Source organism: Mercurialis annua, linkage group LG1-X (assembly GCF_937616625.2).
Source record: "Mercurialis annua linkage group LG1-X, ddMerAnnu1.2, whole genome shotgun sequence".
Classification (NCBI taxonomy): Eukaryota; Viridiplantae; Streptophyta; class Magnoliopsida; order Malpighiales; family Euphorbiaceae; genus Mercurialis; species Mercurialis annua.
Genome location: NC_065570.1, coordinates 18012728 through 18027542, shown reverse-complemented (window position 1 = coordinate 18027542; position 14815 = coordinate 18012728). Strand labels below are relative to the sequence as shown.

Below are 14815 nucleotides of genomic sequence, written 5' to 3'. Positions count from 1 at the left end.
GCTGATACTCATACACCAAATCATCATTCATGGAACTGATAAGGATTCCTCTTGCAGTTGAATCCTTTTTCTTCCAAATAGTGTACGTAGCCATGTCGCGCTTAAATTGCGCATCATTGACATTTTCCTCATCGGCCATTGGTTCATCCATTACATTATTAACAACATCAAGAGGTTCTTGCTCCTCAAGCACATAATGTATTTTCATATGCCATATGTTATAGTTGTCGTCATTGAGTTTCTCACCCTTATTAAGTTCGGCTATGATATTTTTCGAAGCCATTTCAATTCAATAATAACTACAAAGAGACATATTTAATGCAAAAAATAATCTATTAAGTAATCATACACATCATCATCATATTAATCTAGTCGCGATTAGAAAATAAGTTATTGAAATTTTTTCATATGAACTAGAACCAAAAGTTCACTATGTTCCCAATCAAATTCATCATTCAAATGTTAAATTTTCTTTAACTTAATTTACAATTGCGCCATTTAATTCTTTGATGAGAATAACAAAATTCTACCAATAATAGAATGCCCATCTCATAAAATATTTATTAGAATAATTATAATTCCATAATATTTTAATGATCATAAAATATTTATCAAACATTTAAACACACCATAACTCAAGAATAGTCACTAAAAAATAAACATTTACTACTGTGGGGTATAAATTTAAGTTTAGAAAATTAAATTAAATAATTAAATAATTTTCTAACACTTACATACAATTTTTGTAAATTTTTCAAATGAAAATTCAAAAAAATTGCATTTAATCAAGTAAATGATTAAAAAAAATTCAAAACACATAGGTAGAAAAAAATTTCTCCCACTGAAATTCAATAATATTTAAAATATTTTCTGAAATATATTAAATATTTTTCTATATTTAATTTGTGTCAAAAATAATTTATTTTGAATTTTGAACTAATACTCAATAATAAATTAAAATTAAATAATAAGTATTTCTGAAAAATATAAAAAATATACTAAAAATTCAGAAATTAAATTTACATTATTTCAGTGATGTTTCAGAATTTTTTCGAAAACGCGCCTCCACGCGCTCCACTAGGGGTGAGCAAAAACCGAACCAAACCATTAAACTGAACCAAACCAGACCGAAATTTATTTTGGTTTGGTTAAAATGATTAAAATGGATTGGTTTGGATGTGAATTAATAAAATATTGGTTTTTGGTTTTGGTTTGGTTTCTATCAGTGGTTAACCGAACCGACCGAAAAACCGAACTTTAAAACGACGTCGTTTTATTTATATATATATATATATATATAAAAGAAAAAATATATATAATAAATATTTATAGACCTAATAAAAACAAAAGAAACCCTACTTTTTCTTTCTTTAATACGCATGCGCCGCCTCCTTTTACTGTTCTTTTGTCCTTGTCCCATAAAACATAATTTTCTCAACTCTTCTATTTCTCTGTTTCTTCCAAATTAAAACCAATCATCTTCTTTAATCAAATTTTCAAATGGTATAGTTGCTGTAAATTAAAGGTATGTGATTTAAGATACTAATAAATTTGTTTTATATAATAATCATTACCTTCTTTTATTTTCAATGTTATTCGGCAGTTTTGATGAATCAATTGATTTTTTATGGATCAATTCTTTTATTTGTGTTTTTAGCAATGATAATTTTGTTCGTTTTTAAATTTATATTACTAAACTCATCATCAATCTTTAAGTTAACAGTTAAGTGTTGTTATTTTGTTCATATTTAATTATCTTGATTTTATTTCAAAATTTATGAAATGAGTTTTGTTGTAGTATATATATATATATATATATATATATATATATATATATATATATATATATATATATATATATATATATATATGTATATATATATATATTTATAACTATTGGAAACTTTCTCTTCAATTTTTAATGTAATAATTTTTTAAGTTCAATTTTTTGTTCACATAATAATGCCAATAATTTGTTGGTATATTTTTTGCCATGTTTTAATTATTTATTTAGTTGATGAGTTTATAATGCATGCTTTTCTAATTCAAACCAGTTACTTGTTTGTACAGTATATCTATAACCAACAAGGCAACAATGGAGCAAACTGTTCTTGATCAAACAATGGCTACTCCTAACCAACCTGCCTCTGTCCGAGAAGCAGATACCGGTGGTCAACTTGTCTCTGGCCGAGAAACAGCTACCGCTGGACAAGCTGAAAATGCCCGAAAGAGGAAGGACGTTCAATCAAGATCAGTTGTTTGGGATCATTTTGAGACCATCAAAAATTCAAACGGGATTATCTTTCAAGCTAAGTGTCTCTATTGTGCTCGTATTTACAATTGTCAAGCTAAGAAAAATGGCACTTCTACATTGAGAAATGATATGCTTAGGTGTTTGAAACATCCACATAGTATTCAAACTAGGCAAACACTTTTAGCTTTGCAACCTGTTATAAATGTGAGGAAAGAGGGTATAATTGATATGGTTGATGTTGCTACTTGGAAATTTGATCAACAAGCTATAAGGTTATCACTTGCATATATGATAATTACTGACGAATTACCATTTAGATTTGTCGAGGGACAGGGGTTTAAGAGATTAATGTTGACTGCATGTCCTATGTTTAAAATACCATCTAGATGGACCGTGAGTAGAGATTGTTAAAACATGTATGTTGATGAGAGGCTGAAATTGAAAAATTTCTTTAAAGCACACACACAAAGGGTTAGTCTTACTACTGATGGTTGGACCTCTATTCAAAGAATCAATTACATGTGTATCACCGCTCATTTCATAGATGATAATTGGAATTTGCATAAGAAGATAATATCTTTTGTTCCCGTTTCTAGGCATAGAGGTGAGTATCTATCTAAGGCTTTAGAGAATTGCTTACTTGAGTGGGGGCTTAAAAATATTTTCTCCGTCACAGTTGATAATGCTTCTTCTAATGATTCTGCCATGGGTTTCTTTAAAAAAAACTTTTAAGTTGGGGTTGCACTCCTATTAGATGCAAATATGCTCATATGAGGTGTATAGCTCATATACTTAACATGGTAGTTAGTGAGGGATTAAAAGAGTCTAATTCTTCTGTTAGAAAGGTTAGGGAAATAGTAAGATACATTAGGAACTCACCTCTTCGGTTGAGCAAGTTTAAGGATGCATGTGATTTAGTTGGTATTGAATCTAAAGCTTCTTTGACTCTTGATGTGACAACAAGATGGAATGCTACCTATCTAATGTTATTCAGTGCATGCATTTTTGAGAAGGCTTTTGAGAAATATGATGAACAAGAGTCATCATTTAGGAAAGACTTGGGTGACGCTGTCCCTAATTCTAAGGATTGGGATTCTGTTAAGCAATTAGTTGTTATATTGGAGAAGTTTTATAGAATGACTCTGAGAATTTCTAGATGTTTATATGTGACTTCCAATTCTTTTTTTCATGAAATTTCTGACTTGTGTTGTCTTTTAAAAGATATGACAGTTAGTAAGGATTTAATATTGAGGGATATGGGTTTGAATATGAAATGCAAGTTTGATAAGTATTGGGGTGATCCACTTAAGATGAACAACTTGATTTTCATTGCTAATATTTTTAATCCTATAGATAGGGTGGAATATATGGAATTTACTTTAATTGAAATATATGGAACTGGAATTGGTGGAAACTTGTATCGTTCTGTTATTTCCGACCTTCATGAGCTGTTTGATGATTATATGATGGTGTATACGCCACGAACTGATTTCAATTCTCGAAGCAACTTCTCCGTAGAGACTATTAGCCAATCAAGTGTTGTCTCTTCCCAACCAATGTCTATGTTGAAAGCTAAATTCAAACAACAAAAGTTCGAGACAGGTTTGGTAGGAAGTAAGAAATCTGAATTGGAATTGTACCTCAATGAGGCAATAGTTGAAGAGGAAGGAGATTTCGATATTTTGAGATGGTGGAAGCTTAATTCTGAAAGATTACCTATCCTGTCTAGACTTGCACGCGATGTAGTTGCAATACCGGTCTCCACAGTTGCTTCTGAGTCCGCTTTTAGCACTAGCGGAAGAGTACTTGACGCCTTTAGAAGTTCGTTGACTCCGAAAATCGTAGAAGCTTTAGTTTGTTGTCAAGATTGGCTTAGAGACTCTAATAAGCCAATACAAATTGAGGAGATTCTTGGGGAGATGGAAGATTTTGAGCAAGGTAAATAATTTTGTTGTTAATATTTTCTTTTTCTTTTTTGCTCTGTACATATATGTTTACTACTTATTTTTTTCAATCTTCTAAATTACTTCCCATTCTTTTTAGGTTTGGCAGCAGTGGGCAATGGACCAGCAATTCAACAATAGCATAAAATGTATGTTTAAACTTAGTATATTTGATTCTGTCTCTTATTTTTTCTATTACATTTTATATTGGTTTGGATGTTTAATTTTGACTTCTCTTATTTCTATGTTGCATTTGTTTCTTACTGTTGATGCAATTTTTTATTTAAATCATGCTTGTTTTGATATTTTCTTTACAGGGATGACAACATTTTTTGGCGGGACAAAGTGGAATACTATCCTGATTTTTGCTTTTTGTGAAGAATTTTTTGTGTAAACAGCATAGTGCTTTTAGGCAATATATATATGGCTGTATATATAGGTAGTTTATTGCAAAGTGCAATTTTTGTTAAATTGATACTCACAATTTATAATATAGTTATGACTTTTAAATTTGAATGAATGTTGAGCATATTTGTTTTAAGTATATGTATAGTGTCCCTGTTACAGGCTACAAGCCTACAACAACAAAAAATACAACATTACAAGAAAACACAGTTTAGTTTCACTTTAGTTATTTTTGATTAAATTTAATCTAATATTTAAAATAAATATTTATTTAAATTTAAATTAACCAAACCGAGCCAAACCGAACCGAAACCGATAGTAAATTTTGGTTAACCGAACCGAAATTTTATAGAAATATTTGGCGTGGTTTGGTTTTTCTTTTATTCCTTAAAGTTTGGTTTGGGTTTAGATTTTACTAAACCAATCCGAACCGAACCGAACCACGCTCACCCCTACGCTCCACTACGCGTGGGGCTATTTAATGCACTGGCTGCACGCGCCTCCGTGACTTTACATTCCGACTCCGAAATTCTTCCTACCCCCCCCCTCCATTTATGTCCATTCTGAGTTCAACGGTGCAATCGGATTTTAATTCCGACATCGTTTGATACGGGTGTGAATCTCAAACTTTATCAAAGAGAGTGTAAAATACACTTTATCTTCAAACATCACACCCTTTAATAAGAAAATTTCCAGATTTTGCATTTCATGAAGGTAAGTTCAAAAATTCATAACTTTCATTATACAAATCCGTTTTGCATGATCTTTATGTCATTTTAAAGATGACATTACGTAGTTTTCAAATCTATAACTTTTACAAAATTATCTGCCATACATATAGTTCGAAAAACGTGCCAAAGTTTCTGAAAACACAAAAATTCGAAATTTCCAGAATTGAAATTTCAACTACCCAACTTTGAATAATCATAACTTTCTCTACACTAATCCAAATTTCGTGTTCTTTATATCGTTTTAAAGCTTGAACAACATAATTTATAAATATATAAATTATATATCATAAAACACAGAATTTGGATATTTTAAATTTCATACGAAATAGAGCAAATTATAATGCATATAACATTGAAAATTCATTTTTTCAAATATTATGAATTTTAATCAATTAAAGCATGAAAATCAACATTATAGGCTCCGATACCAATGTTGGAATATGCGGAATTAGGATCGTTCTTGACATACCTTTTGTCGATTCCACAAGTTTGATTGAACTTTATGCACTAAGTCTCAAGTATTTTCACAATGGAAAATACCAATATTTCACAACCTAATGTACCTATTAATTGTGTATATTTTGGTAGAGAATTGATTTATGATTCATTAGTTTGTTATGTGGTATATATATATATATATATATATATATATATATAAACATATAATGGGTGCCATGAATAGGTGTAACTTTCCATTAAGTTACCACCTTTCATGGAGTTGCAACTTTTCATTAAAGGTTGCAACCCTATTCCATGCAAACCTATGCAAACCCAAATATGTAATTGGATTCGGGTCAATCCGTCATGGGCGACCCGACCCAAATACCAACAAACATAATGTACGAAAACAACAATATAATAAACAATATATGATATATTATTGCGAACGTAATTCCTATTTACGTTCAGGAAGTCGAGAAGGAGAAGATGGATTATTAAAGAAGGATCAATGAGAAAGATTAATACTGGTACTTGTATATGTTATGATACAAGTATAGTAAAGAGGAGAAAGTAGTAATTACGGCTATAAGAAGCTTCAGATGGAATTGGGTTATTGGAGGCATGAAAAAGGAGTGATGTAACAGAAGAACACAAAGAAGATGACAGAAAGTGACGACAATATTAAGATAGTATAATATACCCAATAATAATAAAGAAAGCCGTTAAATTGTCTCCGAGTGTACAATCTGGAGTAAACTTACGCTTTTATGAAAGCTATGAAAATTTTTAAGATTTTTTTTCAAAGTACAATTGTGCTCAGACATCGCATATGACATTGCATAATCACGATAGGAATGCAGGAAAGAAAGATTTTCAAAATGTAAATCATACATCATATCTTCACAATGATAAAGAAAATGCGATTTCATGCAACTATTTGGTGCTGAGAGGTGTCATCACTCTTAGCTACAATTGTACTACCGATTTCAAACTACTTATAAAAAGTGGTTTAAAGAGCTGGCCAGCCAAAAAATGTTTTGAAATCTTTCGATTTTATAATCGAACTCAGACGTACAACTCTGTGACAAATAATAAAAGATCCTTAATAAGTAAGATTAAAAGTTTATGTAATGCAACCCCAATAATAAAATTAAGGCATGTTAATAATAGATTATAATAAAGACTAACGAAACTGAGGTGAGATGAAAATAAGAAGTCAACACCGGAGAGCATGCGCGGTCAAGATGGGATACGCCAGCTATGTCTGGAAAATACAATGTTTAAGTTATATCAGTACGAAGGACATAGTAACAGAGAATCACATTAGAAAGAAGTAAAGGATACGAAACGACGAAGAAGATGATCTTGTAAGATGTAAAGATTTGAAGTTAGATGGATCAAGAGATAAATGATGTTATATGACTGATATCAAGTGAAGTTACTAATATCAGCATTAAGAGATATAAGTTGCGTTAACAGAAAGGAGAAAAGTTAAGTTGCAGAATTCCGGTATAAAGACAAAAATAATGCATATGGATATGAGCTGCAATGAATGTAAGAAGAGCAAGGAACAGAAAGAAAGCGTAGTAAGATACACACATATATTAAAGACTTCGCAAAATGAATAGAGTAGTGAAAGTTTAAGGAATACGTTTGAAGGATCATTAGAATAAGTACAACAACAATAAAGCTGTCATGGACAGATGGAAAATACAGTAGCTACAACATGTAAGGGACAAGACGATACTTCATTACTATCGAATGGACAATAATGAATTATGCTTATGAGGCCACCACAATGTAAGGAAGAAAGTTCATATTAGTACAGGAAAAGTCAAGTTCCTTAAGACAATTAAAACTACGTTATAAGTACTATGGAAGCATAAGGTGTATAGGACGACAAAATTGGAAATATTTTCTAATTTTGGAAGTTATAAAGTCAGGTATAATCTAAATGTTAAGTATAGTCGGAAACTTTTCAAGAAGATGAGAGACGGTATAAGAATAAATTAGAAAATGATTGTGACAAGTATAACGCTGATACCTAACAAAAGTAAGAGTACAGTAAAACAAGCATTAACAAGGAAGAAGGAGAAATCTTAAGTAGAAGATTTCAACTGTTTACACTACAAGGAGAAGTTATCAGAAAGGATTTGATGAAAACTTATAGAATTGTTGGCTCTAGGACAATTAAAATACAAAAGTAGATAAATTATTAAAGATCTATCGGATCAGATAAAGCTTAAAGGTAAGAATGAAGTTAAGCGAAGGTTAGTCAATGAGAAAGATTCTCGAGAAAGTTAAATCTTAAAGAAACTTATGAGGTCAGCGTAAAGAAGGAATGGTGACATAAAGGAAAGACAGTTTTGACTGATAAGTTAATTAGAGACTCAAAAAGATCTTTAAAGGATCATATAAAGAAAGATAAAGGATATAAAAGTACAGATAGTACTGGTTAACGAAGGTAGCTGTACAAGCTACACGATTTAAGTTGACGGGAAGCGGAGCATTTATTGCAATGGTGAAGGGATAAAGGTCACGACTAACAAAACGACGTGAAGTTTACGATAGCTTAGAGGAGCAAAGGGAAGAAAAACTAAAGATAACAAAAGGTGTATCAGACTCAACTATGTTGAGAAACAGTGAATATTATAGATAAAGTATAACTCAAAAAAGGATTAATTGATAAAAGGAACTAAGTATCAGAAGTGACAAGGAGGAAAGTAAGAGATGAAGATAGCCCGGTGAGAAAGAAAAGTGGCAATGAAGAAGGCCAATAAGGACTGAAACTACCAACTTAAGATTGTAAAAGTAAATAACCATCGAAGTATGAATAAAATAAGTTCGTCTTAATGGATCAAGGGAACATTAGTCAATGATTAATGACAGCCAAGAAGGGAAATCCGGACTAAGTAGTGATGACACAAGGATTACGATATCAATGAAATGTCTAAGGTCACACTACTTTGAGAAGATTCTCAGCTACGCGATGGCAAGGAGATACTATAAGCAAAATAGATAATCGATTAACAATAAGTTCAAAATCACATCTATAGGTGGAGAGCTAAGAGTTAAAGTAAAAGAAGAAACTACGAATGACGCGTAGCAATGGACGTCAAGAAAAGCATAAGTAAAATTTTAAGATCTCTACAAGTCTTATGAAATTAAAGTAAACACAAATTTAAGTAGGTCGGTTTTGATAAGTTAACGATGAAATATTTAATATTATATCCTAGCTGGAAAGTTGGAATTGGAATTAACAGGAAAAATGTCAAGAAAAGTCACAAAATGAAGTTCAGGGACTAAAGTGGTGATCTAGCCACTACGTCTCAAAAATGGAAATTTATAAGTGTTGTTTATCTGATGTAAATAATACGTATAAGTTATGATTAAAGAGTTAATCGATTTAGTTATGGACTAAATTGAACAAAAGAAAAGTTTAAAGGATAGTTAATAACAAAAGAATAAAATAAGGATCAAAGAGGCCTTTTAGCCATGATATTTAAGGAATTTTTTTTTCTCGCCAAAGATGATATATATGGAATTGATTATTAAAGAAAAGGATCAGGATGAGAAGAGATTGAGTTCATTTCGCCGATTCACTTCGTCACTTCGCTGTATCGCCGTTCGGTGTTCGTTTCAGACTATTTTTGCGTCGATCTCTTCGGAAATCGTTTGGAAATCGTTTCCGTTTAAGCTACGGACGACTAGTTTAGAAGTTGGTTTAAAGTGCATGATTGAGCTAGTACTAAACAGCACTTTAGCCAATCATATATATATCACATTAGGTTACAACAATTAGGCTCAGAGGCCTATTTTTCATTTCCTTTCAAAGGAAATAAGGAGAAGAAGCTCTCAGTGTGACGGCGAAACTAGGGCTTCCGTCCGTTCGATCCGTTTCTCGTTTCTAACTCAATTTCTTCAACGATTACTCACGTAATCGAGGTATTATATCCGTATTAAACGTTTATTTCGATTTATTTCGAATATAAACTCGTTTACAAACGGTTACCGTATCGAATTATCGTTTTAAACGTCCATATTGATTTTGGATTGTGTATACGTGATTTTGGATGTTATTTGGACGTTTTAAGTAGGACGGGAGGTCCCGGAAATTCGTTTCCGGGGCTGTGCGGGCGCACACTATGCTGTGCGGGCGCACAGCATCAGCTGTGCGGTCGCACAGCATGAAAGCCAAGCTGTGCGACCGCACAGTTTGTACTGTGGGACCGCACAGTACAGCTGTGCGGGCGCACATCAACCCCGACGGGTTCTCGGGGTTCGTTTCTTTCGGGCTTTTCAGGGGACTTTCCGGGGGCGATTCCGACGTGCTTTCGCCTAATAACCCGAGGTATTTTCCAACCGAATCTAAAACATTTTTAATAAATGTTTTTAAACTAAAGTTAGATATTTTAAAATGATAACTTGTGATAGAAGAAAGTGAAAAAGTTTTATATACTAAATCTAAAGACTTTTAAAAGGAGATTTTAAAAGTAAAGTTAAACGTTTATAACGGACTTTAAAAGAGTTAAAGTCAACGTTTAAACAGTTTTAAATATTTAACAATTGAGTTGCTAAATACTTAGTATATGACCGAGAATTGTTTTGACAATTAGGTCTATACTATAAATGGTTTTCTTTAGGTATAGCGATACCTAAAATAACTTCTAAAGTGAAGTTAGAACGTTTTCTCAAAACGAGAATTTATAATATGGTTTTAAAAGAAAACAGACCATAAGTGCTATATGTTTAAATGATTATATGTTTGACCTAGATCTGGGTTTAAGGACCAAGAAATTTTATAGGAAACATATATTGATATATTTTATCCTGTTTGCTTTGTGTGTTTAGTCCGACCAGCTAGCGAGCAGTCTGACCACAACCACAGGATTAAGTTCCAGACCTAGCGGTGTTTGTGAGTTCATTTGTTTACTTTTGAATATTAGTATTCAATTGTTTTTAAATCCATAAATCGCACTAAGTATGAAACTTAGCCAAGGAAGATCCACTGAAACAAGCTATCTATTGGGCAACAATAGGACTGTGTGATCACCGGTGTTAAAGAACTAGATGAGAGGTAAATATTATAAGCATACATACTGAGATTAGGTTTTAAGCCAGATGCTTGCCAAGCGGCTTAAACCTAATGGGTAGTCCTGAGGTGGCAGTGATTTAAGTTCCGGCCCAGCAACCCTATACAGAGTCAAGATGGCTGTGATACATATGTATACAGCACATCCTGTATTAAACAAGAGTTGTGCATATGCATTATATATATGATAGCATTATAACGTAATCAGGACTAGGGTTTCATATGGATCGAGGACTGGTAATATTTTTATATACCGATATTTTGTCTATACGCGATTTTGGTATTTAACTGTAAACCTATCTACTCACTCAGAAATATTTATATTTCTGACCCCGTTGTTGTTTATCATTTTCAGGTACCTAGCTACCGGGTCTGGTCGAGCTTCCACCCTTTTCCATCAGGGAAGCTTATTCTGTTGTTATGTAAATAACACTTTAAACTCTTAGATGCTCCAATAGTGTATATATGTTTGATATGCCTGTGGCCACGTCATGGTTCCTCTGTTTATATACTCTGATAGGAACCTGACTTTGTCTAGCTCTAATAAGTGGCTACTCAATAGGCATATGGTGTTTTATGGTGTCCCCTACGGGTGGGCCAAGCTTCGTGTCTTTGGTCTGCAAAGACACTATGTGTAGTTTTAGCTGGCCTTACGTTTGTGTGCCTGCTGTGCATGTTTTTAAATATGTTTGATATAACGCTTTGAAAAGGAAAGTGTTCGATATATTTTATTAAACATATTGTTCGGGTGCGCGGTTTGAAACAGGGCTGCCTGCGAGGCAAGGCACGTGAGCTAAGTCCCTGTACCACCGCACCGATTTTCAGAAATGCGCGTGGGTCAGAATAACTAGGGTTATTCAACCAGCATTTCTGAAAACGCGATTTCACCTATATGAATATTTTCAGAATGTGATTTCCACGTTAAACGGAAAAATGTTTTAACGGTGTTTTCTGAAAACGGGTCGTACGCGAGGTACGATCTAGATTTATATATATTTATATTTAGGAAGCGAAAAATTTATAGAGGTTTTAGGCTTGCTACGGGTTTCGGAACAACCATTCCCATTCCATAGCGCCGGTCTCGGCTCGAGTTTCGAGGGGGAAATCGGGTCGTGACAGGCACGACGTGCCCTACTTCGACGCCGATCTCTGGGGGACTTCCGTGAGCGAGGAATGGCATCCGATAGCTTGATTTGCATATGAAACTCAGTCAAATGTTTTGAAATGGATATAAAACATTATAGAAATGAATGTTAATATGATAAGTAGGAATTTGATTAAGAAAGTTATATAATTCTTGAGTATGAGGAGCAGTACTCGATAAGTTGTAAGTACGAGTAAGGATTATCGAATACGTGAATAACATTAAGAACGAAACCAAAACCTAAGATTTAAAAGTATTATACATATAAACATGATGTCCACATCTATTTATTAAACGTTAATTAATTTGTGTCAGACACGTCAACGAGCAGTGAGGGCATCAGACGTGGGGGTAGCAAGAGCATACCATTTTATCGACCACGTCATAGATTGGATAGCGGTTTCAGTGAGTGGCACTTTACTTTTGTGTATTGTTATTTAAAAGTTATTATTTTGATATATTATGAATAACCACATCGCATAATACATGATTTGATATATCGCTTATCGAATTGCTTTCATTGATTATCGTTTATGGTTATTATCGATTATTATATCATTTATCGAATTATTATAGTTTTGAAACCAGTATGTGATCCAAGGAAACGTGCTACCTATTGGGCGTCAATAAGACTGTGTGATCACCGGTAAGTGTGTCAGTCTAGCGTCTCTAGATTGTTATCGTGTCATGAAATTATATCGAATATCGAATATCGTTTATCAAATCGTATCGCATCGTATCGAAGTTGGAATGCGTATATCGAATGGGATACGAGGTTTAACTCGGTTGAACTATCTCGGGACCCGTATACTGTGGGGTTAACTCGGTTGAACTATCTCGGGACCCATACCTTGGGATTAAGAGATGGTAGTGGTTTAACTCGGTTGAACTATCTCGGGACCTGTATATAGTACCGCGAGGCCAGTTCGTACATGGTATGGTAACGAGATCCCACGAGGTTAATAGATTAGTTAGTGTAAATATTTATGTATATATGTTATATATGTTTTCTTCTGTTGTGTTGATGTTATTTGTTTATTATTTGCGAAAAATTGATAGTGGTTTTAGGCTTGCTACGGGTTCCGGAGCTACCACTCCTGTTCCCTAACGCCGGTCTCGGCTCAATAATTTGGGTTGTGACAATGTTGGTATCAGAGCAGTTGGTCCAGTTACCACTACAAGTTTGTTCCAGTGTTTGTTTGAGAGCATTTGGTCATGTTACCACTGCCAGTTTGTCTGAATGTCTGTTTGACTTGGGATACTCTGTCAGTAAGTAAACCTAGGAACTACTGCAGCAAGAGAGTCGGACCTTAGTTGCTTGCATTGTTTTGATGTGTGCATTAGTGGTATGTTATAGAATGCGCGCGAACCAAGTTATTAAGCTATTAAGTAATTAATATCTGCGTATACGAACGGTTAAGGAAGCTAAGTGTTTGATAATTGCGCAAGGAATGTTAAGTGATTATATGCTTGTGAACTACGTGCGGCGGGATCGAATGTTAAATGTTTACATCATTTTATAAGGTGATATTGGTGTATTGCGTGGAAATGATCTCAGATTGTCTCTTACGCTTGAAATTCTTTCTTTTCAGCATGTCTGGGCAGAACGGAGCTCAGTTACATGCTGCAGAAGAACGGGAGGAAGCGCCTCTTATATTTCAAAATGGGTTTCACAACAAAGTAGGTGGACCATCTGAAGTCCATCATAATATATTCCACGCAGATATTAGGAGGTCGCCAGAAATCTATCAGAATGACTATATGTCTGTATTAGAGATTGGTAGTTCTTTTGGAATCAGAGGTAGAACACACTCGCCAGAGATAGAGTATAGCGAAGAGGATGAGGAGGATCTTGAGGAAGATCCAGAGGAGGATCCTGAGGAAGATCTTGAGGAGGATCCAGAGGAGGACCCTGAAGAGGCTCTGGAGGAAGAATTAGAAGAAGATCCTCAAGAGGAGGACTTTGAAGAAGAGGAGCTGTTAGATCAGTAAGACATTGAGGAGTATAGAAGTGGGCGTTTCTGGTCTAGTGTGCGGAGATACCGCAATTTGAGAGAAGATGCAAAATAGCAAACGGTCAGGCACAAATAGCTCTGAACCAAGTTAGGAGGCAAATGCGCTCCTTCTCTAGAGGAATATTACCAGTGGGACAACATTCCACTAACTTTTTACGCATGGTCGAAGGAGTCCCAGATCTAAATGAAGATAACCGAACAATCAACCGTAGATATGTCAGGGGCTTAGGATCTGAGTTTGCAGACCTGTATGATCACATTGGTGAGCACTTTGGGACGCTCACTACGATGGCCCGTAGGATCGAGACTGACCGAGAGTGTGATGGAAATCCCGTTCGACCCTACTACTTCATACGTGAGTTCCACCCTGACTATGTTAGGCCTGCTATCAGAACCAATCCCTATTTTTTGCATAGAGGCGGAGGCAACTCCGATAGAAGAGTTAGTGGCCGACACACTGGCGTAGATATTAGGGAACCTAGCGTTCCACATCAGGCACCCCCAGGTATCAAGTAATTTATATGTTCTATGTATTTGTGTTTATATGTTTTCTATATTGTGTATATATGTTGCATTGCATAATAGAGTATAACAATTAGGATATGCATATATGATAATACCTCAGATAGCTAGTACCTATAGGAGGCGATATCGACAAACAAACGCCTGATCAAAAGAACATAATGTACGAAAACAACAATATAATAAACAATATATGATATATTATTGCGAACGTAATTCCCATATTACGTTCAGGAAGTCGAGAAGGAGAAGATGGATTATTAAAGAA

General features: G+C 34.1%; 2 protein-coding genes across 2 annotated transcripts; both read left to right on the top strand.

Moving 5' to 3' along the window:
* The first annotated feature begins 1424 nt into the window (after nt 1-1424).
* LOC126665354 (zinc finger BED domain-containing protein RICESLEEPER 2-like) lies at nt 1425-4707 on the top strand. The gene is made up of 4 exons (XM_050358127.2): nt 1425-1525; nt 2071-4192; nt 4298-4346; nt 4515-4707. The coding sequence occupies exons 2-3, from the start codon at nt 3025-3027 to the stop codon at nt 4336-4338; spliced, it is 1209 nt and encodes a 402-aa protein (XP_050214084.1). The 5' UTR covers nt 1425-1525; nt 2071-3024; the 3' UTR covers nt 4339-4346; nt 4515-4707.
* A 2838-nt stretch (nt 4708-7545) lies between these two features.
* Nucleotides 7546-14002, top strand: LOC126666369 (protein SHORT ROOT IN SALT MEDIUM 1-like). Its single transcript, XM_050359391.1, has 2 exons — nt 7546-7574; nt 13603-14002. Exons 1-2 carry the CDS (start codon nt 7546-7548, stop codon nt 14000-14002), a joined length of 429 nt encoding a protein of 142 aa, XP_050215348.1.
* Nucleotides 14003-14815: the final 813 nt, after the last annotated feature.

What these genes read in the sequence shown, in the direction of transcription:
- LOC126665354 (XM_050358127.2), top strand. Translation starts at nt 3,025, where the DNA reads ATGAGGTGTATAGCTCATATACTTAACATGGTAGTTAGTGAGGGATTA. An exon ending in GATGGAAGATTTTGAGCAAG is followed by an intron (nt 4,193 to 4,297) that starts GTAAATAATTTT and finishes CATTCTTTTTAG; the next exon opens with GTTTGGCAGCAGTGGGCAAT.
- LOC126666369 (XM_050359391.1), top strand. Translation starts at nt 7,546, where the DNA reads ATGAATTATGCTTATGAGGCCACCACAAT. An exon ending in GCTTATGAGGCCACCACAAT is followed by an intron (nt 7,575 to 13,602) that starts GTAAGGAAGAAA and finishes CTTTCTTTTCAG; the next exon opens with CATGTCTGGGCAGAACGGAG.